General features: G+C 39.0%; 1 protein-coding gene across 1 annotated transcript; it reads right to left on the bottom strand.

The window, feature by feature from the left end:
• Positions 1 to 713: 713 nt before the first annotated feature.
• On the bottom strand, positions 714 to 17,900 carry LOC114662971 (tripartite motif-containing protein 16-like). Its single transcript, XM_028816720.2, has 6 exons — positions 17,264 to 17,900; positions 15,401 to 15,496; positions 13,361 to 13,594; positions 7,835 to 7,994; positions 7,672 to 7,731; positions 714 to 3,443 (listed from the first exon to the last, which is right to left on the bottom strand). Exons 1-6 carry the CDS (start codon positions 17,849 to 17,851, stop codon positions 2,881 to 2,883), a joined length of 1,701 nt encoding a protein of 566 aa, XP_028672553.2. The 5' UTR covers positions 17,852 to 17,900; the 3' UTR covers positions 714 to 2,880.
• Between the last annotated feature and the right edge of the window lie 9,226 nt (positions 17,901 to 27,126).

Here is a 27,126-nt window from a genome sequence, read left to right as displayed (position 1 = left end):
TCAGTTTCATCTAGCAAAATGATGGTGAAGAATTGCATAAATTTCTGATTCAGTTTTATTATAAATATGTTGAATACTTCAACCATTAGCTTGTGTCTTAATATGTTTAGGATAAGGAACAGAGCAGTGAAAACTGGTATTTTAACAAAAATCATCTTTGCAGGATCAAACATAATAGGTGACTTCCTCAAACCATAGATAGACAGGCACTATATCAGAGATAGATATTAATTTTATTATAGTAGGAATTATAGTATAGATAGATGGATATTCATTTCAGCATAGCAGGCATGGTAGATAGATAGATGGCCAGTGTATCAGAGACAGAGATAGGCATTGATTTTAGATAGATAGATAGATAGATAGATAGATAGATAGATAGATAGATAGATAGATAGATAGATAGATAGATAGATAGATAGATAGATAGATAGATAGATAGATAGATAGATAGATAGATAGATAGATAGATAGATAGATAGATAGATAGATAGATAGATAGATACATGGAAAACTACCAAAATGACACTGCAAAGTAATAGTAGTAATAATAGCAGTAGTAACACAAGGGTTCACAGGGTAGGGTAACAGATTATGAGGGGAGCGTAGTGCCTGCTAAAACATAGTAACTAATTATTTTATATTTAGTCATTACATAATCAACTCCCAGATCTCTGTAGTTGGCTAGTATGGCATGATGTAAGAGCTTCCAAGAGTTTTGATTCAAAATCATTGGCTTTGTCACCTATACATCATATAACAGAGTAACAAATATTTGCAGGGGCAAAGTAAAAAAAACTCAGCAGAATGTCAAAAATCAATAAAATCACAAAAAGCACAAAGCACAGCAAAAGGCAAAAGAATTAATTCACTCCAGACCACATTTAACAACGAAGTGCCAAGAACTGTGGACCCAGGCAGTGATGGGCAGGTGATCCCGCCTCTTGGGGAACCACACACAAGACACAAGGCAAATGACATAGGAATAGAAAATAAAGTATAGAATTAACAAAAGTAACATTAACATAAATAAATGACACAAAAATTAATGAAAAGGACATTAAACAAAGGACTGAATCCCAGCCAGTGGAGGAACTCTGACTAAAATATAACAGTAACTGTTATGGCTTTACAAAACTCAGCATCTTTGTGGATTCTGTCAGCATGAAGGACCAAAACCAGTCCAGTTCAACTCCAGTAGTAAACTCAGCATTATTGAAGTCTGATATCATCCATCCATCCATTCTCCAACCCGCTGAATCCAAACACAGGGTCACGGGGGTCTGCTGGAGCCAAACCCAGCCAACACAGGGCACAAGGCAGGAAACAATCCCGGGCAGGGTGCCAACCCACCGCAGTCCGATATCATTATATTTTATTATGTGATCCAGAAAGAAAGAAAGAATCAGATACTCAGCATTTATTTAACTAATTAACACACAGGAAGGATTATGTTACTAATGTCTCTTATTTAAACCATTAAGAGAATGTTATTAGTTTTCCATTTTTTCATCTAAACAAAAATGTTTACTATCTCATAAGTATAAAATATGTTTATTACAGCAATTAACAGTGATCATCAAGATAGCGATTTGGAAAAAATCTTGCTCTTTGTCAATGTATTCTTGAGATAATGAACAAGAGTTAAATGGAGACTTAAAAATGTTTACATTTAGCTAATCAATGTAACTGACAGATTTGTGTTTAGAAATCAAAAATGTGTACTTGTCAAATTGTTACAACGAGAGCACTGGTAGACTTAGCGATTTGATAATGATCAGACAGTGAGAGTAATAGTGTTGAGTTAGCACGCCTGAGATGTAAAGCTGGTTCCTGAAGCCACTACTTTGCACTGTCTGACTCTGTTTTATGGGGGATTTCATGATGGTCAACAGAATCGAAGGAGGGATTAGCAGAGGTGTCAGATTTCAGTAGGACATTCATCACTTTAGCATCCCACCAGTATGCAATGAAGCATCCCAATTCACTACTCTACTGTAAGATTCTCAATCCATCCATCACCCTTTTAGAAAAGGTTTTTGCAATTTCTTGGTCATGGGGTGCTCCAGCCTATCTTAGTAATATTAAGTATGAGACAAGAAAATAGCTTAAGTAACACACCTGTCCATCACAGAGCACAGGGCCAGTTTTGAGTTATCAGTCAACCTAACTTTAGAGTCTTTGGGTTGTACAGGGAAACCTGTTCTTGTTAATTGTCTTCCGTGGTCAGAAAATGGATCCTCTGGGGCAGGGCAGCTTATACACCTTGCGTTATCTGGCAATCAATTGCTGGCCACACAGAGCACATGAACGGGCTAAGAACAGGTTGCATCTTTGACTGCATAAAGAAATTAAATGTTCATTGTAAAAATGAGAGCATGTAGACTCCATACCAAAATCTAATGACTATACTAGATGACCAGGCATACAAACAGTACACACCATGATTTACATGAAGTTAAATATTTTTAAAACTAAAGGAAGAAAGTAACAAAATAAAGGACACGAGTTGTTTATTTATTTCTGTAAGTGTACATGCTGTACTGGGAGGTATAGCATGTTAACTAGAGTTTGTAGATTTTTTGGCTGACTGGTGGATCTAAACACAATGTGAAAAAAATGAACATTACATATTATATTTGGGTGCCCATTGATGGGAAGTTATCAGATCCAAACTGCATTTTGTGTGCTGATGGACAGGTGACCTACAAAAGCCACATTTCAGTCTTGTGGTTACAGTTTAGTTGGCAAAATTTTGTTTTATCACACTGAGAAATTCTTTTAAGTGTATAAATTCAATACTTGGCCTAGTTTTTGAGCAAATAATAACTTATAATTCTAATAATCTCATAACAGGAAAACATGAATAACAGTGAAATTTTATGGATAGGAGCGTAGGTAGTGGACAGATTTGTGCACCTGGCAGATTGTTATACTTGAAGGAGAATTTCCACAAAACTGAAACCCGGCACAGAGTGGTTGAGAAAAGTTGGCATTAAACTTATGCAGAAGAGTCACTGAATCCAAGACACTATAAAAGGATAAAGTGCCACTGCAATAGTCTACATATACACCAACTGTGGCACTGCAGGGAGCACTGATTTTCACCTCCCTGTTATCATGCCACACTGAGCAACGTGAATTAGAACACCATAAACTCCAGGACTTGTTATTACGTCCAAGGCAACACGCAGTACTCCTACCTTTCCTGCCAATTTCTTTATATGCGACCCCAATCTCCATGCTGCTACCACTCAACTCCACCTCCCAATAACATTGGGCCCCAGTCAGGAGCTCCCCACACAGAACTTGAAGCCAACAGTCAAATCTCTCAGGATGATCAGCATGCAAGTTCTTTGACGTACGTGATACTTTCTTGTTTCCTTCAGACAGGCAGAGGGTTCTGTGTGCCGTGTTGGGGTCCAGTGTGAGATGACAGAAGTCTGAATGGAATGAAGGAGAAACATAAAATGAGGAAATGAGCTTATGTATAAACCTATTGGATCAAATTCTGCAGGGCAATAAGAGTTCAAAAGTTGGGATTTAAATAGCCTGTACAATACAGTAATCCCTCCTCCATCGCGGGGGTTGCGTTCCAGAGCCACCCGCGAAATAAGAAAATCCGCAAAGTAGAAACCATATGTTTATATGGTTATTTTTATATTGTCATGCTTGGGGCACAGATTTGCGCAGAAACACAGGAGGTTGTAGAGAGACAGGAACGTTATTCAAACACTGCAAACAAACATTTGTCTCAAAGTTTAAACTGTGCTCCATGACAAGACAGAGATGACAGTTCCGTCTCACAATTAAAAGAATGCAAACATATCTTCCTCTTCAAAGGAGTGCGCGTCAGGAGCACAGAATGTCAGAGAGATAGAGAAAAAACCAAACAAATCAATAGGGCTGTTTGGCTGTTTAGTATGCGAAGCACCGCGGCACAAAGCTGTTGAAGGCGGCAGCTCACACCCCCTCCGTCAGGAGCAGAGAAAGAAAGAGAGAGAGAGAGAGAGATAGAGAGACAAACAAAAATCAATATGTGCCCTTCGAGCTTTTAAGTATGAGAAGCACCGTGCAGCATGTCGTTTCAGGAAGCAGCTGCACAAAAGATAGCAATGTGAAGATAATCTTTCAGCATTTTTAGATGAGCGTCCGTATCGTCTAGGTGTGCGAACAACCCCCCTGCTCAATCCCCCTACGTCAGGATCAGAGAAAGTCAGCGCAAGAGAAAGAGAAATGTAAGCTGGGTAGCTTCTCAGCCATCTGCCAATAGCGTCCCTTGTATGAAATCAACTGGGCAAACCAACTGAGGAAGCATGTACCAGAAATTAAAAGACCCATTGTCCGCAAAAACCCGCGAAGCAGCGAAAAATCCGCGATATATATTTAAATATGCTTACATATAAAATCCGCGATAGAGTGAAGCCGCGAAAGGCGAAGCGTGATATAGCGAGGGATTACTGTAATAGCAGTGATTTCACACACTAATTCAGCAAAGATTTCTGAAAACATTAAGAATCAGATTTATAACTTTAGAATACATTAAGAATCTGACTAAAAAGGCTATAAATGCTTCTAGAATATTTTTATGGTGATTTGAGGTTTTGCTACTTGTTATTTTGTACTTTAATTAAGCTATACTATTGTTACTGAAAATTATCTTTCTAAGTGGTAGTTAAGTCAAGGGAGATTAATACATAATAGGGATAGGATGGTTTAGTTTCAAAACTTTTTGGTGGATGTGGACTCGGGTTTAGCTCATTTTGTTTACAGAATTGTTCTTTTTTAATCCCCTGACATATTTTAGATACTTTTCTATTTTCTAAATTAGATCTTGCCAGCTCCCGTTTATACAATATTATTTCCTCGTCTAATGTTGCATTCTATTTACCTTGGAATTTGGATGTCGGAACTGGGAATGACATTACACCTGATCACGTTCCAATAAAACATTTAGAACACCAACATGGACATGCCCAGGAAAACCTTTGCTGTGCGTGCTCCATCAGAATAAATACCAATTAATAACAATGCACTACGTTGTACTTTGCGTATCCAAACACTGTAACGACATGTCCACAGATAGAAGTTGGGCAGAATTGTGTGCGTATGTGTGACTGACTTAATGAGACACAAATAGACAGAAGTGCTAATAGACAGTATACGACAGCTTTCCCAAAGGTTTGTGGTGTACGTCGCCATTTTAGACTAACATCATACTCTGAAGATGGACAAACTCAAGACTTGACAAACCAGTCCGAGTTTCTGAGTTGGAAATCTGACATAAGGGGACGTTCCAGTTGAAAATTCCAACTAGACATCGGAAATTCCGAATTCCCACTTCAAATGGAATGCAGCATAACTACTCTTTATTTTCCTTAAGGCATTCCGCTGTCTCTCACAAGGATTTATTTATTTATTTATTTATTTGCCTCCATCATAAATTGGATACATGTTGAAAATTACATGGTAGGTATAATTGTAAAACAAATCATGAGCTGGAAAAAAAGAAAAAAAAACTTGGTAGGAAACAGTGGTCGGCAGAGCGAAAACCTCTGACAAACTGCCAGCTGAATATATAATTTGTATTGTTATTTATAAACACGTGTTGTCTATTATTGTATGTGATACAATGTGTACTTTATTGTTAAAAAACAAAATCTCAAAAAATGCCCTGACACCTGGATAGGAGCCTAAAAGGAGAACATTTTAAGGGAAGCCTAGATGGATGTTAACCCTATCGACATACTTCACGAATTAGGAGATTTGTCAACTGGTTTAGTTTCCTGAAAATTGATATTCAACACGCCGATTCAAAAAACTGAACTGACATGAAAAGACTGATAAAAATCGCTGTTATTCATTTAATATAATGGCTCTAATATACACAAGTGTGTTCCTTTCTAAATGATGTCCAGTTTATTCAATTTGCCAGAAGTGGACTCCAGTCAAGTTCTAAACATATCCCGAGAAGAATTAAAGCAAACCGGATAATCCTGACCACAATCTGGAGTGCCACTGCAAAGGGTCTGGATACTTCCAGGAACGAGAGATTAAAGTTTATATTTTTAAAAATTTTGCACAACTTTCTGAAAACATGTTTTTTCACTCTGATGTTATGGATTACTGAGTTTAAATTATTGTGTAAAAATGTACATTTACCCATTTAAAACAAAATCTATGCCGCAATAAAGTGTGCAGAAAGTGAAGGAGTCATAATGTTTTTCTGGGTCCACTGTATGAAAATACTAAAATTCTAATCCAGTGTTGTGTTTCAGAGCCTCTTATTTCAGGCAGAGATCCACAATACTTTCTCAGCCATGAAGCTAATATAACAGTAGGCAGCCGGAAAGCACAGATGCAGGCATCACCCACCACAGTGAAGTAAAAGAAAATCAAAGGCCAGAGGTGGGCTCTTCAGGCTGGCATCAAGGTGAATTTGAAACAAACACCTACACAGTGACCAAAAAGGGTTGGATTGGAAAAGACTAAATTCATCGATGAGAAAAAGAAAGGGGGCGACCACAAAAATCAAATCTGTGCAGAGGAGGTATAAACAGTACTAAAATAAAAGTTGTTACTGTAGCCGCTGAAGTATAAGGCGAGATCGAGGACAGGTAAAACACGTGCTGAAAGAAATCTCTCAGTCCAAAAGTTCGTTTTAAAAATATTTAGTGAAAGTTAAAAGCAAATAACCCATACAAGAATAAAGAAAAAAGTAGTTACACACGTAGAGTAAACGGCAAAAAAAAGGAAAAATGTATCTTCTCTAAACTTAGCTTTACTTGAGAAACTTTAGTCATTTCTGTACTTAAAAGTTCTTTACTTCTTCTATACTTAAGGATTCTTAACTTCTTACATACAGTACTTAAAGATTCTTAGCTTGTTCCTCTGTATGCTTTAAATCTACAGCTATGCACTTAAATAAGTGCTGTTTTACGAGTTACTTCACACACTCAAAATGCCGTAGGCCCGGACACGAGTGGCACGGTTAAAAACCATATGCCCTCTACACCTTACACATGGCAAGGCTGGACACTAACTAAAGAATAATGTTTAGTCAAAGCAGATAGAAATAGCTAGAATATACCAATTTCACTCAACTTATGGGGGTTATAGGAACCTCCCATAGATTATGCTTTGTCCATCCATCCATCCATCCATCCATCCATCCAATCCGCTATATCCTAACTACAGGGTCACGGGGATCTGCTGGAGCCAATCACAGCCAACACAGGGCGCAAGGCAGGAAACAAACCCAGGGCAGGGTGCCAGCCCACCACAGGATTATGCTTTGTCATCTAGTAAAATATTTATGAATCTTATATAACTAGGAAAATGGCTCTTACAGATACTCTAATATATGTTGCAGCATTTGTATATACTATGTTTATAGGGTTGCTATTGTTGCAGGAAAATTCTTACTTGCATGTGCTCATAAAATTAAAAAGTAGTTGGTAAATAAGTATAACCACCTTTCCTTGAAACTTCTGAGATTTTTCAGGTAAACAAGACAGAACATAAGTTGTCTAATCACAGTCTGCTTGGGACTGTACTCGACACAGTGCTTTCTCATAAAAAATGTAAAGCATTAAAACATCAATATTTAGACTCAACCAAAAACAAATATATATATATATATATATATATATATATATATATCCAACTTACATTTTAAAAGGAATTTTCGGCTCATTAAATTCTGAAGGGTGTATAGTGGAGCTGCAAGTCCTGAGTTAAAAAGAAGAAAAATATACTAGTGAAGAAAACCTTGCAGACAAATCAGTTTTGCTTCTGCTCAAGGCTTCAAGTCAAATGAAGACACATAACTCACCAGTCCCACTGGTTTTCACAATATTAAAGTTGCTTGTCTCATTCAAATGATTTTTCAAATCATTAAGCACTTTTTTCAGACTCTCAGGAAGGAATTCTTTGCTGACAGCGATATCTGATGCATTTTTATCTTCAGGATAGGGAGACAGAGGTGAGAACTTCTACAAATTGAGAGTAGAGGGAAGAGAGAATCTTAACTGTAAAATAAAGACTCTACATTAACATTTTATATTTATTTAGTTAGCAGATGCTTTTATCAAAGGCAACCTACAAAAGAGGTCAACAAGAGTTATAGGACAGGTTACTAAATTGATCATTACAAGTGAAGAGCACTAGAGTGAACAGAACACAAAACATTTTAATCCTTCCTTAGTTTCAAGAACTTATCAAAGCCATTGATCAATTAGACAGATATTCACAGAACAAGACAGTCTTCAAATGCTTCTTAAACACATTAAGGTAATCAGGAGTTTTGATGTAAGTGGTCAGCTCATTCCTAGAGCCATATGTGAAGAGTCTGGTTTGAGATTTGATGCCATGCAGAGGTGGCACCATCAGACATCTCTCATCAGTAGATCTGAGTGGATGAGAAGTAGTATAGGGCCTCACAAGTGTCTATATATATAGTTGCTAACCTATTGACTACAGTGATCCCTCGCTATATCGCGCTTCGTCTTTCGCGGCTTCACTCCATCGCGGATTTTAAATGTAAGCATATGTGAATATATATCGCGGATTTTTCACTGCTTCGCGGATGTCTGCGGTCTACAGTACGTGTGCTTCCTCAGTTGATTTGCCCATTTGAATTCAAACAAGGGACGCATTTGAATTCAAACAAGAGACGCTATTGGTGGATGGCTGAGAAGATACCCAATCAGAGCCTTCGGTTAAGTTCCTGTGTGCTGCTGATTAGCTCAGCGACGGAGTGCTGCATTAACCAGGAAGTCTAACCTCACTCATTCAGCATTAATGCACGTTACTGCTACTGCTGCAGGAGCCGTGTCCAAGCGCCAATAGAAGATGCAAATGATTGCAGAAAAGGTAAAAGTTTTGGATATGTTGAAGGAAGGAAACAGCTACACCGCTGCAGGGCACCATTACAGCATTAATGAGTCCACGATTCTTTTTATTTAAGAAGGAGGAAAAGCATATAAGATCTACGGCCGCAGTGTCCTTTAACCAGGGTGCAAAACGAGTTGCAAGTGGACGTGATAAGGCAGTAGTCTGGATGGAATCTGCTTTAGGGATTTGGATTGAGAAGTGATGGAAGAAGTACAACGGTGGTGCTAAACAGTCGCCTGAAGAGGCTCCTTTAGAAGAGCTGTAACGCTATCCTTTGTAGTGCAGTAAAATTAAACTCATCGTTATCGGACAAGTTGTCGTGTCATTGTTGGTGAGTAACCATAATTAATTATTTACGTACAGTACTTATTACATGTACATAGTTTAGTGTCACTGTATACAATTTTTCTTGCATTGTACGTATTTATTGCTGGTGGCCTGTCTGTCGTAATGGCTGTAACATATGTGATATCGGAGACGCTCGATATCTTTAAAATAATATTTAGGTTTTACTGTATGTAAACTGTGTTTACATACATAATTTCAACGAATCTTACCTAATATCTAAAAGAATACAAAGCGTTTATGCTGTACAATTGTGCGTGAAATGTTTATAATAGTGTGGGAGAGTTTATAAGGGCTTAAAATATATAAAAATAACCATATAAACATATGGTTTCTACTTCGCGGATTTTTTTATTTCGCGGGTGGCTCTGGAACGCAACCCCCGCGATGGAGGAGGGATTACTGTACTCTGAAGCAGGCATCAAGGATTTGAATCTACAGGGAGACAATGTAGTGACATGTAAAGAGGAGTGGCATGTGTCTGCTTCCACTAGTTGAACTCGAGACATGCCGCAGCATTCCAAATCATCTGCAAAGTCTTGGCAGCATATGCAGATATTCCTGACAGTAGTGAAATTCAGTAGTCCAGATTTGACAAGACCAGTGTCTGGACCAGGAGTTAGCGGCATACTCCCATCAGTTATGGTCTGATCTTGTGGATGTTATACAGAGTGAATCTGCATGAAACAAGACACAGTTGCAATCTGGTTAGTGAAAGAGAGCTGGTCATCATTCACCAGCCCAAAGGTTGAATGATTACCATTTATTAAACTACATAAGGAAAAAATAGAAATGTTAGTGATTGGCAAATGTAGATATAGCAAGGACATTAGAAATAAACTTAATCCCTTACGTTTAAAAATTAAGGCAGAGGTAAAGAATTTAGGGGTAATCACTGACTCTGACCTAAACTTCAAATCACACATTAACCAGATTAAGAAGATTGCATTCTTTAACTTAAGGAATATAGCAAAAGTTACACCTCTTGCAACTTTACAAAAATTGTAAAGATTGAAATTGAAAAATTAATTCACACTTTTGTTTTTAGTTGACTAGATTACTGTAATGCACTCCTAACAAGACTACCTACGAAAGACATCAATTGATTACAGTTAGAGCAGAATATAGCAGCAAGAATCTTACCTAGAAAAAGAAAATCTGAGCACATCTCACCAATTTTAGCATTGTTACACTGGTTACCCGTGTCATTCAGAATTGACTTTAAAATACTACTAATGGTTTATAAAGCCTTAAATAATCTCACTTCGTCCTATACAGGGTGGTCCAGATCTAATTATGCAGATCCAGATCGTCTGGATGACTTTGATTTATGCGGGGACGATTCCAGTTCGGTGCGAAAACGATTCGCTCCTACACTCCAAGTCGAAACCTTAGAACTTCAAATGGAGGTCTGTTTATAATTCCAAGAGCCAAATTTAAAAGAAGTGGTGAGGCAGCCTTTAGCTGTTATGAACACAAAATCTGGAATACTTTACCAATAGAAACTCACCAGGATAATAATGTGGATCATTTGAAAACCCGCTAAAAATCCATTATTTCAATTTGGCTTTTTCATAGCTACTTTTCAGTTGTATTCCTAACTGACTATATGGACACAGAATTATCATATTCTTCAGGGATCCACAATCTGTACTAATTTCTACTATTCCTGATCAAGACAACAGCCCCCTGAGATGATGGAATGAAGGCGGGTGTCTCAGCTGTCCATGAGACCATCTTCATCAAATCCTATCATGTGAAGCATGAAAACTAAGAGGTTTGACTTAGGAATGACTTTTGGCCTTGGAACCCCTGCAGATTTTGTCCTCCTAGCCATCTGACCTTACATTGTTTTGTTGTTACTACTTTAATATTATTGCCTAATGTTAATTGTTTTTCTTTTTTTGCTAAAGTTTGTTTTTCTTTTTTTGTAACTTTCTTTTCTTCATCTTGAAAAGCAGTTTCTTCAGGAGGAACAGTGTGGTTTTCGTCCTGGTCGCGGAACAGTGGACCAGCTCTATACCCTTAGCAGGGTCCTGGAGGGTGCATGGGAGTTTGCCCAACCAGTCTACATGTGTTTTGTGGACTTAGAAAAGGCATTCGACCGTGTCCCTCGGGGAATCCTGTGGGGGGTACTCCGAGAGTATGGGGTACCGGCCCCCCTGATAAGGGCTGTTCAGTCCCTGTACGATCGGTGCCAGAGCTTGGTCCGCATTGCCGGCAGTAAGTCGAACCCGTTTCCAGTGAGAGTTGGACTCCGCCAGGGCTGCCCTTTGTCACCGATTCTGTTCATAACTTTTATGGACAGAATTTCTGGGCGCAGCCGGGGTGTTGAGGGGGTCCGGTTTGGTGGGCTCAGAATTGGGTCACTGCTTTTTGCAGATGATGTTGTCCTGTTTGCTTCATCAGGCCGTGATCTTCAGCTCTCTCTGGATCGGTTCGCAGCCGAGTGTGAAGCGGCTGGGATGAGAATCAGCACCTCCAAATCCGAGACCATGGTCCTCAGCCGGAAAAGGGTGGAGTGCCCTCTCAGGGTTGGTAGCGAGATCCTGCCCCAAGTGGAGGAGTTCAAGTATCTCGGGGTCTTGTTCACGAGTGAGGGAAGAATGGAGCGTGAGATCGACAGGCGGATCGGTGCGGCATCCGCAGTAATGCGGGCATTGCATCGGTCTGTCGTGGTGAAAAAGGAGCTGAGCCGCAAGGCGAAGCTCTCAATTTACCAGTCGATCTATGTTCCTACCCTCACCTATGGTCATGAGCTATGGGTAGTGACCGAAAGAACGAGATCGCGAATACAAGCGGCTGAAATGAGTTTCCTCCGCAGGGTGTCTGGGCTTTCCCTTAAAGATAGATAGATAGATAGATAGATAGATAGATAGATAGATAGATAGATAGATAGATAGATAGATAGATAGATAGATAGATAGATAGATAGATAGATAGATAGATAGATAGATAGATAGATAGATAGATAGATAGATAGATAGATAGATAGATAGATAGATAGATAGATAGATAGATAGATAGATAGATAGATAGATACTTTATTAATCCCAATGGGAAATTCACATTATAATTCACAAAGATAGGGTGAGAAGCTCAGTCATCCGGGAGGGGCTCAGAGTAGAGCCGCTGCTCCTCTGCATCGAGAGGAGTCAGATGAGGTGGCTCGGGCATCTGATCAGGATGCCTCCTGGACGCCTCCCTGGTGAGGTGTTCCGGGCACGTCCAACCGGGAGGAGGCCCCGGGGAAGACCCAGGACACGCTGGAGGGACTATGTCTCTCGACTGGCCTGGGAACGCCTTGGGATTCTCCCGGAAGAGCTAGAAGAAGTGGCCGGGGGAGAGGGAAGTCTGGGCATCTCTGCTCAAGCTGCTGCCCCCGCGACCCGACCTCGGATAAGCGGGAGACAATGGATGGATGGATGGATGGATGAAAAGCAGTTTCACATACATTGTTGTATGAAAATGCGCTACATAAATAAATTTTGTTGTTGTATGAGGTAACCTGTACAGAGATGTGGTGTGGAATAGATGGACAAGCTGGGATCACAAGGAGAAGAGTCTTTTCCAGGTTGAACTGGAGAAGGACCTCCTGCTTCCAAGCAGAGATATCAATAAGATATGCCAAGAATCTGGCTGACACCATGTGGTCCTTTGAAGGGAATGACAGGTACAGCTACATACCATCTAGATAATACTGATATGAGAATCCATGAGACCAGATGACAGGGCCTAATAAAGTAGTGAACAGAGACAATAGGAGGAGAGGACCCAGCACAGATCCTTGGGGCACCCCAATGCTTGGCTGACACACCCGTGGCATCTCTCCTTGCCAGGACACACAGCAGGATCTGCCTGAGAGGTAGGATTAAAACCTGAGAGCAGTCCAGGTGATGCCAAAGTGAAAGGGGTTGGCAAGGAGGATCTGATGGTTAACTGTGTTAAATGAGGAAAGATCAAGAATGATGAAGATGGATGACATGCTGATAGCTCTAGCAAGATGTACATAGCTTGTTGACAGCATTCAACAGAGCTGCCTTGGTGGACGATGTATGTGTGTGAAAACTTTCAAGATTTATTTTCAATTTGTCCTGAACCAGTGAAGCAGTGAAGTTACCTGTAGGAAGTGGATGTGGTCTTCTATCTTTGAGAGCTCTTCCAGCTCAGCATCTTTCCTCTTCAGCTCCTTGATTTCCTTCTCCAATTGCTGTATGAACTCTTCAGCCTTTCTCACTTCCCTTTGCTCATGACCTGTAATAACCCCAGTCACTTCTGACCTCATCCTTTCAATGGACTGAATTAGAGAATTGAAGATCTCATGATATTCTTCAATATTTGCATTGGCAGTGCTCTGATTAGAAAAAGATTAGAAATCTTTTCAGATATACATTATTTACTTTGCAAGGATGGTAAAGAAGGGCACTGCTACCTATTAATGAAAAAAAATAAATATGAAATAAAAGTAGTATGTAAATAAAGCTGTCATCATAATAATGTTTATACAGTAAAACATTCAAGATTCATTGATTTCCACAGGTTTGTTTGATTTTATGTGGAGTTTTGGGGAGCTATGATGAATCCCTGCATTTAACAGGTATATGTTGGGTTCACCTTCAGGCCAATAAACTATTCTGTTGTGAGGTCCACATTTACACCTGCTCAAGGCTCACTAAGGCTCATTAATTATCCCAAAGCTGATCAATAATTAAATGTAGATGTTGTAACAGAAAGCAAGGGTGGATTGATGAAGATGTGCTACTCAGCCAGGAGGTCACTATAATGAATGGACAACTTGAATTAATGGGATTTCTAATTGGAACAGTTGGTGTTCCCTTTCTTGGTCATTAGGCCAGAATGAAGAAAGGACGATGGAAGATTGTCTTTCAAGGACATACACTCCCATTACACTAGCTGGTAGCATCCCTATCATCTATCATGTGGATACTGGCTGGGCTACATGGAAGTTGTAGTCATGATATTTGGTTTTGTTAGAGTCCATTGGAGGCCCCAGAGTGAACTACTGGAAGGGGAATCTCCCTGTATCCAGGAGCTCAGTCTGATCCAGAAGCCCTTCAAAGCTACACCTCTAAAGTGCTGGAAGTAGTCATGAGTCTGATTTTAAAATGAGTCTCTGTATTTCAGTCAGTTGAGTCACAGTATGAGTGGAGTAGGACAAAGCTCACCTGGAGTGGTTGTGGAGGAGGAAGGGAAAATAGGTAGAGAAAAAGGTAAAAAAAAATTGTGGAATTGACCCTGTGTTCGGATATAGCAGGTTGGATAATGAATGGATGGATGGATGGATGGATGGATGGATGGATTAATATTGTGGAAATTAAGCTGGTTTTAAAGGAAAAAAGAAAAATGAATGTCTTACTTGAATCAGACACTTGGGTCATGCTGTTGTGGTCTGGGGTTGGGTCTGAGACACCTATTTTATGTAAATGTGGTTAAGCCCGAGACACACTTGGGTGACATGTTATGATCCACTTTGCAGTGTTAAGTCCGAATAACATCAGGACAATATTCTGCTGCCATCTAGTTATTGATATAGTATTATGCTACAAAAAATCATGAATATTTCTATGGGTTTTACCACTCAAAGTTGGTAAATAGTACACGAGTGGTGTGGTGTCTTCAACCAATACACAATAACGTGTAATCAAGAAGGTGTAAAGCCAGTTTTGGAACAAACTGAGATTATTATAAAATTGTATTGAATGATAAAGCAAGTCAGATTTTTTGTTCTCACCTTTGTATAATTCTAAATGTTAAACAAATTAAACTTATGACATGGTACACATAAGAGTTGCTTTTGTGTTTGTCATATTGGGAGTCATTTTGTTACAGTATAATAAATATCTTTGCTATAAAATAGAATAAGAGTGCCTCAAATGGGTGATAATTGTATATAAAGCATTATCAATACCTTATTGGTTTAGCTTGCCTTTGATGCTTGTGTGCAAATAAATGCTATTTACAACATCATTTTCACAGTAAAGTGGTACTGTCAATAAGCTAGAATTGTTACAGAATGAAGTTCTAAAACATTGATGGGGATGAACTATTACATTTTTTACCTTCTTTACACACACTTGATGCTGCAAATTTTTAATTTAATACTAGGTCAAGCGTACTGGTAAAAGAATTTGAGACTTACCTTAATTATTTCTGCAGTTTGGTTTATCTTTTCAAGTTTCTTCTGTTTTTGATGAATTTTCTGTTTCACTTCTATTTTTTTAATCTCCAGATGACCCTTTTGAGGAGACAGAATGGACGAAGGAAGTCTTAACCGAGAGTAACATACAATTTTACTCACTTCATCATGACTTTCATGAATAAAATGAGATTGCACTAATGACACACACACACTTTTTTATGGTCTTCTCCAAATGCTCACATCACCCAGACCCTCAACGACAGACACAAACACCATGTGCAAGTATGTCCATGCATGCAAACCTATTCATCCATCCAATCTATGAACCTACTTCAACGATAATAGGGTAGCAAGAGGCCAGAGTCCATCCCTGGTATAAAATGGGAAGAGAATCTTAAATGATTTGTCTGTCCATTGCATGGCATATACATTGAACAATTACTGCATTTGCACAAATGCATACCAAAGGTGCATTGACTAAATACTGACCTGAAGAGGATGACTCTTTTATTTAGTTTTATTTATATTTGTAATTAATTTAGAACACTGTGCAGAGATCTGTTTTCACATTGAATTTAAAGTCTTTTTCTGTTCACCAGTGTCAAAAGCCCCACTGTGACAAAATATTGTATAAAAATAAAATGTGAAAATATCCAAGGGGTTAATATTTTCTATAGGTACTATATGTGGAAAGGTGAAAAAAAAAATGGCTACACCGAGTTGGACTCACCTCTGTATGCATGGAACCAAATGTCTATTCCCCAAATAACTACTCAGAGTACTTGGCATTTTTAGAGTAATTGGATTGAGTGCTCAAAAGGGGACCAACTATTGACTCTCTAGCCCTAACAGGAAGACTTCAGTGCTCACTGCTGACTTCAATGAAAAGATACCAGGGTGGAACTGTCTGTCTGAGCGGTGAATTGTTGGATGTTTGAGCAATTTGTGGATTATCCATAACGAATAACAAGCAACAGAGAACGTTGCTCATAAGTGTACCTGGTACATCTGACCTGACGCCGTATGTTCCAGTCACATGGGTAAAGAGAAGTATCAAACTGTCAACTGATTACCATTAGGTGATGATCTGGGTCAGATAAATGGAAGGCCTGATAGGTAGAACTATAGTGAGGGTATATTGGGAATAAATAGTGGGAGCATATGTTTGCTTTTATCAGAGGAGAGATCAGAATTGTAAAAAACCTAATGAAACCAGTTGAAGACATTAGTACTAGAAGAGGATACAAGAAGCTGTAGTCAATTGGTTATTGGTGCATATAATGGTGGTAATCCAAGGACTCAGTGGTGGACCGCAAAGGAAGTGGAGAAAACTTTCAAGTTAAAGAAGGAGGTCTTCCGTGCAATGATAGCTGCAGGGACTCCAGAGGTCATGAATAAGAGGTACCAACAAGCCAAATCAATGCTTCATTAATGGCCAAAGCAAAGGCCTCTTTGTTGGTGGAGTTTAAAGTAGCCATGAAGAATGATTTTTGGTTGGCCTCAAATAGGTTGAGTTGGGTTGGGTCCATCACTGTGGCTGAGATCACTGTGGTAATTAAAAGGCTCCATAGTGCCAAAGCCAGAGGGGAAGCTGTGATCCACCTGGTATTTTACTACCTACCACTGCGCTGCCCTGGATTGTGAAGCGCTCCAACATATTTCCAATATGTAAGTCTAACAACTCGTTAATGTAACGGTATTTTGTAATTGCTGAACTGGCATTGGGATCCAGTTTCTAGAGATTGTGAGACATAGCAGCACGAATCCATGTAACATATTCAAGTACTTTTTTTACTTCTATGCAAAACATAATGCCTACATTAGTTCCACAGGCGCTTTCTAGCTAATTTGCTTCATACTTACCTCTTTCTCAACTCTCTCCACGTCAGGCGTCACTGTGTCGTGGTTCTTGTGCTCTGTCACTACACACAGCAAACAGACGCAGGTCTGATCGGTTCTGCAGAAAATTTCCAGCACTTTTCGATGCTTTGAGCAGAGTTTCTGTTCGAGGTTTCCTGTCGGCTCCTCCACCTTGTGAGCCATGAAAGCGTCGGAGACTAAGTGAGGCTGGAAGTGCGTCTCGCAGTAGCTGGCAAGGCAGGTGACGCAGGTCTTTATGGCTCGCAGTTTCCTCCCAATACAGAAGTCGCAAGGCACGTCGTCGGGTCCTGCGTAACATTTAAACAGTGGTAAATTAGGCGTCATTTCTTTAAATTGCTCTGTAACTTCAGCCAGCAAGGCATTTCTGTTCAGCTCTGGCTTTAAAACAAACTTCCGTCTGCACTGAGGGCAGCTGTAAATCCCCGCTGCTTCTTCCCGATCCCAATATTTCTTAATGCAGCTCATGCAGTAGTTGTGTCCGCACGGGATAGTGACCGGGTCATTCAGCACATCCAGACACACCGAGCAGGTGAACTTATCTGAAAACAGAGCATGTCTACCTTCTGCCATTGTGAATGGTGAATAGAAGAACGTGACGGAAACCTAATAAAATCCGAAAGTGAAATTACCATCCGTCACTTCCTGGATTTCGAGGAGGAGTTTGAGCTCCTGACACTGCAGAGAAAAGTGAATTCTATCTATCTATCTATCTATCTATCTATCTATCTATCTATCTATCTATCTATCTATCTATCTATCTATCTATCTATCTATCTATCTATCTATCTATCTATCTATCTATCTATCTATACTAAAATCAATGCCTATCTGTGTCTCTGATACACTGCCCATCTATCTATCTACCATGCCTGCTATGCTAAAATGAATATCCATCTATCTATACTATAATTCCTGCTATAATAAAATTAATATCTATCTCTGATATAGTGCCTGTCTATCTATCTAGTAAAGGGATTTTTCTAGAAGTTACCAAATGCAAAGTAATTCTCCCAGATGATCAGTTTTAAAGTTTGACATTTTAGACATATTTTAGGATATTTCAAAAACATAATTTTAAGTAAGCTATTTGAATTCATGAGCTGTATGGTAATGATTAGCACTGTTGCTTTACTTGTTCTGTTTTTTTATAGTGCATCTCCATGTTGTCTACATAGAGTTTCACATTGTGTGTGCGTGTGTATGCAGGTGTGTGAGTTTGTATGCGTTTTCTTCCAGTTGCTCTTAGTTTACTCCCACATTTCCAAAACCAGTTTTTTTATACTAACTGGTGTTCCAAATTATCCCCCATATAAGCATGGGTGTGCTTGTGAGGGGGCACTGTGATGGGCTAATGCCCTATCCAGGGCTCTTTCCTGCCTTGCGCTCTGTGCTGCTTGGATAGGCTGTGCCCCATCACGACTTTGAATTGGACTTAGTCAGTTGGAGAATGACATGAGAGAATTTCTTTATGATGTTAAGAGGATTTGAAAATTACTAAACTTTTTTTTTTGGTGGTGATGTGTTCATTAACATAGGTGAAATAAACCATAAATAACTAAATACTGAGTCTAATTTATTCAATATAATATGGTTCAGATGTATAATATAACAATAGTATCATTCTGACTACAACAGTATATTTCTCCAAGCTGAAGTAGCCCTTCTGTTGCATGACGTACTCACTGTTTCTTGATTTAGATGGTATCTTAACACTGGAAACACAAGAATTAACTTACTGGTGAAGTCAGGACCATCTTAATAGCATTATAGGCCCCCAGGCAAAGTGTTGCACTGGGGCCCCTGTTTTAATAGCAAAACAGAAACATACATGGGCATCAGAAACATTGTGGGCCTCTGTACTCCTGGGGCTCCCAGCCAGTGCCCATTGTGCCCATATGTTAAGACAGCCCTGCACTGCTAGGACAGAAGACACTTCACATGGATGGAGAGAATTAAGATGTAAATGAATAATAGTTTAACAGATTTGTAGCAGTTAATCTTAGTGAGATTAATGTTAATGTTAAAATTCATGTGTTTGCTTAATTTGAATAGAATAAAAGTTTCACCTAGTTTTTTTAGATAATGGTATAATCTTTTACCCCCTGTAAGCTAATATGTAATGGGACTGTCTCAGCTGTATCTGTAATAACAGAATGTTACTTAGCCAGTTTGGAACACATCCTGTCTGATAAACATGTGGATTGTTAGGTTAGATTAGGTTAAAAATAAAACTATGGCATAAACTTTTCTGACCATTTTATCAACATATCAATGTAAGTCCTGACCTATTCTATGTCCTGCAGATGTAGGATTGGAATTAAAGAAATGTAGCAAGATACCTAAGCCTTAAACATCTTATACAAGAACTTTTCCTTTTTTTGTAATATCAATTTTCTTTTTATTTTTGTGTGAAACTGGCATAGACCACCTTATGAGCAGTTGTAATAAAAAAAAAAATAAATCCCACACGCATCAGAAAGACTATTATGGACATAAATAAGCACAAATATGCCATTGACAAAATCTGGAAACAATATTTCATATGTATATTTGAACTGAAGTACATCATGTTGCTGAATCAAATATATTTAACTCAGTGCCACAGAAAAATACAAGTGATGCATGGAAATATTTATTTTGCATAATATAAAAAAATATGGATCAACGTACATTTAACCATTAATCTTCAGCAAAAAGAGGCAGACTCTATTTCCCTAATTAAGAAATCGCTTGGGTTTCGGTTCACAAAGAGCACATTGAAAGATGCTGCCATTGTCTTCCATGCTGAAGTGTCTTAATAGTATCTTTTGTGAGTGTTCTCCACATCTGACATGAGATTTTCCACAAAATGAATTATATGGTGCCTGTGCTCTATTTTGAAGTTTGTGCTGAGATGAAACATTATTTGCAAATTTCATTCCTCCTCTTATTAGGTATTAAATATGCTTTGATGACTGTTGGATTAATTTGGTTATTAAGATTAAATGGGTACATAATGACTGACAAATATCAACTCTTTTGTATTTTCTACAGTACTTAATTGGGAAACATGTTACACTTTACAGAGAGACAATTATGATTCATATGGTAATGGTGCTGACAAGTTTTGCTATCCAGAGATGATTTAACCAAGTATGTGCTGGTATTAGATCACCAGTGGCTGAGGTGCCAATATGAATGTCGAGTTTGCAAAGTCGCATGCTTTTCCAACTACAGCGGCAAAAGGCAAGCAGTCCTTTTAAGGGAGTGAGCCACCTCAAAGAGCAATGTGACAAGCTGGGAGTCTATCCGTAGTGGTGCTTGGCACAGGCACTGCACTGGTGTCAGCAGTGGGATGAGCCGACCTACACTCTGACTTAGCAGAGTGCCAAGTGACTTGTAGACTTACAATGGACTTGCTTGGTTCTTCGGAGGAGCTGCTGGAGAGTTTTGAAGCTCACATCTGTAATCTGCTTTTTTGAAGCAGCAGTACAGGAGGGGAGAAAGCTGAGAGACTGCTCCCTCTGCATCTCCACCACCACCACTTCTAAATCTGCTAAGGTCTGTTACCCTGGGTGCACAGACACCGGCAGAGCTTTAGGCTCATGGAGCTGGGTAGCAGATTGAGTTGCCACTGATCCTAAGTAGGCTGTGAGAAGCAGGGCTGGTAATAAAAATGTGTTGGAAAAGTACAAGGCAGATTGTAGAAGCATTATGAAGTGTCACCTCAGGAAGAATCTCAAAGCTGAGATCCAGACCTGGAACTCGGTTTGCACCTCCAGTTCAGTGAAGGAACACAACCATGAGAATGGTACATCTGCATGTCCACACAAGGGGGTTCACCTGCTTGCTTACAACTGACTAGCGTGGAACACCTCTGATGTACCGCTTGACAGGACAGCACTTAACATGCCAGCTCTACCATTTGACAACACAGCACTCAAGATCCCTGCTGATGTAACCTCATCACTAGCTGCATGACTGGAGCGAGAGAAAAGACCATGCTGCCATTTCAGGAAGTTTGGGCACTGTTGCAAGGAGTAGGAAGTGGTCATTGGGGACAGCGACTTCGAAAGGAGGGCTATGTTACAGTGTCAACAGGTTACATTAGCCAGGGATGAGTCCCCACAGAATGAGCTGGCATTACATCACCAGTGGCAGGGGCATCTATATAAATGTCAGGCCTGCAAAGTCGCATGCTGTTTCAAACTAGTGTGGCAAAAGGTAAGCAGTTATTTTAAGGATAGTGAAACACTTCAAAGAGCCATGTAAAGAGCAGAGAATCAATCCATTGCAGTACTCCATGTCAATGCTACGATACATAATTCAATAATGTTTGTCTTTCATCATCATCACTTTCCGTATAGGGGTTTGAAGAACTTGTCATACGCTTGAAGTGAATAATATTTACATTTAGGCATCATAATATTTAAATTTTACAACGACATTCATTTCGATCTAATGTTGCTTAATTGTTACAATTATTTTTTAATAACTTGACTTGAGCTGCGAAATAGTTAAACCTGGCATTGATCTTGTTCCTCTGTTCACTCTAACAGCACTTAGACCGGAAGATCATCTCCTCTTATTAGTATACTTGTCTTGATCTGTAGCTGGCACATTACCATCTCAGGTAATCTGCAATTGATATCCAGTATGTCTATGTATCCTCCACTGTGTTCCATGTGTTTGGTGGGTGGTTCCCCAAGAGGTGGGGTCACATGCCATCACCCCAAGGGACTACCCTTAGCCCCATAAAGACTGAAGAAAAGACGCAGTGTCTTGCAATTCATTTTCATGTGCTTGATGGTTTTGGTGTGTTCTCATAATTAATATCATTGTGCTCTTTTTTAATGGATTTACTGGATTTTTGACCTCCAGCTCTGTTTCTCTACCTCTCCTCTCCTCTGAGACTTGTTTGCCTTGTTATTTCAGGGAACTACAGCTGTAATTGTGTTTGCTATATGGAGCCTCATTGTTGAAGAGCATTTTAGTTATCCATTGTCACAAACTTGACCAAGAGCCATAGCAAGGTTTGGGGCAGCCACCCGTATATTATTTCCTGGCTGCAAAACTGAATAAAGTGATAGCACTGATGTGCACAAATCGGAGTCCAAAACAGAACTGAGGGGATAGGAGGAAAGGTGATGGCTTTTAAAGGCTAGTATAGGAAGTGACTTCAAAGGGGCCAGAACCGGAACGGTCTTCATTCATATGTTTGGGCAAGGAAATGACATCAGAGTGGCCGGAATGGAAGGGCCTTCATCCATAGGCTCAGACCCGGAAGTGACGTCACAGGAGTCAGAACTAGAATTGACGTCATCAGCGCCAGGCGGAATTTCCTGTGAATGGTCTACAAAAAAGCGAGAAAAAGAGTCAGTGCACTCTACTCCATCCCGGTAGGGCTCAGAATTACCCTCATTCAAACCCTTTAGCTGCCTTCCATGTGCACATGTATGACAACATATTTTATTAATAAAGAATCATTCTCTGCTCTTAATGCCTACAAGCCAAAGACTGACAGATTTATCCACTTGTTGGGGCTTTTGCAGGACTTTTTGCTAAAGTTTACCCAAGTTCAGGTCAAAGACTAGCTTTGACTCACAGTATTGTGTAGAGTTTGCATGTTCTTTCTGTGTGTGAGAGGGTTTTCTCAAGATACTCATCTCTTCTTACATTCCAAAATACACACAGATTGCACTAACTGACAACTCTAAAATGATCGTCTATTATTTAGTGAAGGTGTGTCTGCTGATGTTTGCCCTGCAATGAAGTATCAAACAGGCCAGCATTAGGTCTTGTTTTGAGTTCTAATCTGCTAAGATGGGCGTAAGCCCAAAGTTTTGTTTCTTTGTTTCTGCATTCTTCAGACACAAGCAACAAGAGTTTCCAATGCATTCAGTTTTCTGAATTTCAGTCAATTCATATTCTGTACCTAATCATAGCAATTCAGTTCTGTGATGAGACCTGAGCTTTTTCCAAATACCCCCTTGCTTTGCAGACTTCTACTAAACTGGGGATCTGCAAATCCAGCCCTTTGGATTCAGGTTTTTGTCCAAACTTGATTATTTAATTAGAAACCAATCCTTGCCAATTACATATCTTATTTAATGGTATGTTTTGTTAGTGTTTTTGTTCTGCCATGTCAAGTCATTCACGTATCATCAATTTACATAATGGGCATGGGTTGGTGGCTCCGCACCCTCAACCAGCTACATGGCAGTAGCCATGACCATGCCCACAACTAGAATTCCTTCCTCCAGCCTTCATTTTTATTTTTGCAAAATGGGGAATTGAACACTTTTTTAGGTGGGGATATTTTTACTTGTTGCATCTGGGAATGGAAGTATATATATGAGTGGAAACAAAAGGGTTCTGAAGCATTGCTCATTCACATCTGTTTTTTAAAATAAATAATGTTAGCAATGGTATCCCTTCCAGGATGTTCTAGTATTCCATGGCTAGGAAGGTCTCATCTGTATTAGTCAGTCATTTCCAACCTACTATATCCTAACTACAGAGTCACGGGGGTTTGCTGGATCCAATCATACACAATTGTTTTTTATTTTATTTTATTTTTTGCTTTTTTTTTGGCAGCAGCTTTATTAATATTAATAAATATCTCTTACACCAAACATAAATAATTGTTTTAAAAGAATGACACCATGAAACCCATTGAAAATGTTACATGTGTTTATTCAGCTTAAAAATACTATTATTTAGACTGGCGATGTGGCACTTTATATGCTGTAGTTTACTTACTCCCTTAAAGCAGTCGATTTTTAAAAGGTAAATACTATACATACAATATTTAGTCTTGAAACAGTTAAATACACAATATCTATATCTTTAGGACGCATTAGTTTTATATTTAATCCAGTAAATAGTAGGTGAAGCATTGCATACATTTCCGTTGTGATAGTTTTATTATAAATATGTTGAATAACTCTAGCATTACCTTCTGTCCTAATGATTAGCATAAGGAACAGAGCACTGAAAACTGTTATTTTAACAATAATTGTCTTTACAGAATTAGATATAAGTGACTGTTTCAAACCAATAGATAGATAGATAGATAGATAGATAGATAGATAGATAGATAGATAGATAGATAGATAGATAGATAGATAGATAGATAGATAGATAGATCTTTAATTGAAATATTCATTCCATAGTTCCAATTTCAGAATGCTCTGGGCAGCATTAGAGATTCCTGCATTTATTTCAATGCCCTCCCTACTATACTTAATGATGCCATCTGAAGCTCTCTTTCTTCTGAAGTCATGTTCATTACCATAGTACATTTTTTTAAACAGATCTTGATCGCATGCTTCATCATTCTTAAGAATTCCCACACCAAACCAGTTGTCATAGTACATGTAATCAAAGGGTACACTAAACATGATGGCCAAGCACTTGTTGGTTATGTTTTGAAAATTCTCATAAATGTCATATGTCATAACTCCCACACATCCACGAGCTGTAAAACTCCACTTGCCGAATGAGCAGGCTTCTGCCGTATGTGCTTTGATTGTAGGCTGGGGTGGAATAACATTAACAACACTGAAGCAACAGTACCTGTGGAAAGAAAGAACAAAATGACAAAGATTTCTCTATAATACTTTTTTTTTTTTCTGATGCTTTACTTACTACATAAGTAATGGCAGTAGGAGATTCTGGATTTCCAGTATATTATTCAGAGCGTTAGCTTCTTAAATTACATTTTAATGTTTAACAATTTACACTTGTATAGATATGTATTCCATTAGTCTTTCAATTCATTCATTCTTCTAATTTTCTGAGTCCACATAATGTTTATGTGGAAGTGAAAGTGGCAACCAATAGTGACAGTGACACAGTGAAAGTGATGCAGGACACACTAACACAAACACATTCAACTTCCTGCCACAACAACGTAGAATCACCAATGAGTCATTGGGTTTTTAATATTTATTTTTTACTGAATTGATTTGTTATGTTTTATGTGTTTTTCAGTATATGCTAACATCTTATAGTCATGTGTTACCAGGAGATATAGTGAGCACCTGTGTTGCAATATAAATGACATCAACGTGCACAGCAAAGTGTACAAAACTTGACTAACAAAAGAAAGACCTTTGCATGAGAGTAAGTGGTTAAGCAAGTTATACAGTAATCATACTAGCCGTCCCCCGTGGCTCTGCCCGCATAGTAGTGAAACAGGAAAAACTTTAAAAAATCAATAAACTTGTATCGATAGCAGAGGCAAGGTATGCTCCAAAATGTAGCCCGAGGTAGACTGTTACAAATGGAGGTTGGCGCGTGAGTGAGGAGGGCCCTGCCCGACTCCCCACTCCTGATGTCATGCTTCAACCTCCACACGGCCCGCAGCCTTTATCTCAGATTAGCACAAATAAATCACTCCTGCAAGTGAACTATGATACTTAGAGTGATGACAGTAGTTGCAAAATCAACTGGAAAGTTCAAGCAAATTATAGAAAAAAACCCAATCTAAATCTGTTAAGCAGTTCTCTCGTGAATAGCGAACAGAGACAGACTATCAGACAGAAATTGGATTTTATATATAAATAAATATAGAGTATATGTGTGTATATACAGTACATACACACACATATAATAGTAAGCATGGTCAAAGCACCGGTTCCTGTGGGACGTTGCTGAAGACCTCACCCATGTAAAATTCTCTCCTATTATTTGCTCATTTTGTCCCCAACTTATTAGATCGTCATCACAACTTTGAGTTGGAAAGAATATCACATATAACAACGGAAATTATTTTGAAGCTGTCAAATTACACAACTAGAAATTGCAAGGGGTGAAAGTTTCAAATTTCCTATTCCATAGTAAAAGTGCTGCAGGCCTGGCATATTTTGGGAGCTGTTAGTGATAGGTGAAATGATACGTGCGAAAGATGAATTTTCAGTGAAACTCTGTGTTCTGCTTTGGAATTTTTTTTTTTTTACTTACAGCGAAATATCTGCTATTGACACAGGGTGTTGACAAGGGTGTTTAGGAATACTTTTCCTGTACTAATTACACATGTATCTGCCTGCCCTTTAGTATTTAAATAAAGATCTTTAGTGGAGAAAAAAATCATTGACCTCATTTTCTGTCATTTGCAAATATTCTGTCATGCTGTCAGACACGTGTTGTGATTGTGTTGGTAGTACAGCACCCACTTTGCCAATTTATGACAGTCCTAAAGATGTGTCGCAGACCAAAATGAGGCTCAGACCTCCACAGCATTTGGAGTGTGCTTATCCTCAACCTCATCTGCAGGAACCAAGAAACAGGAATGGGCTGATGTTAAGTAATAGTGATGAGCGAATCCCACTGAATTTGTTTCAACTCAAGTTTAGCAAAATGTGGAAATGTTCTGAAATTTTGGCAAACTCTGAAAAATATATTGAAGACAATGGGGAAGGAGAAACTGAACTCGTTTTGATTATAATGCAACAAAAGTCTTCTAAGTGTCCTTGCCATCTATGCTGGACTGAAAGCTCTGTGCATACATGACACAAATCAGGCTGGTAGCTCAGAATAGGCAGTGACATCCCCATCTAATATGGCTTCTTCAGCTCTCTGACTTACAAAACATCATGGGGTGCTAGGAAAAAATGCTGTGTGCCATTTAAATTGGAAAGTTAGAATTTCTGAATTCCTAGTCAAAAATTTTCAACTTGAATGCCCCCTTAAGTCTGATTTGTAACTCAGAAACTCAGGGCTAATCTGTCAAGTCTGAGTTGGTCTGATTCATGACATCAATCCAAAATGGTGATGTACACCACAAATCTAGTGAAAGCTGTAGTAGTATACTGTTTATTATCACTTCTGTCTATCTGTGTCTCATTAAATCAGTCGTATAC

Source organism: Erpetoichthys calabaricus, chromosome 12 (assembly GCF_900747795.2).
Source record: "Erpetoichthys calabaricus chromosome 12, fErpCal1.3, whole genome shotgun sequence".
Taxonomy (NCBI): Eukaryota; Metazoa; Chordata; class Cladistia; order Polypteriformes; family Polypteridae; genus Erpetoichthys; species Erpetoichthys calabaricus.
This window is presented reverse-complemented; position numbering and strand designations above follow the sequence as displayed.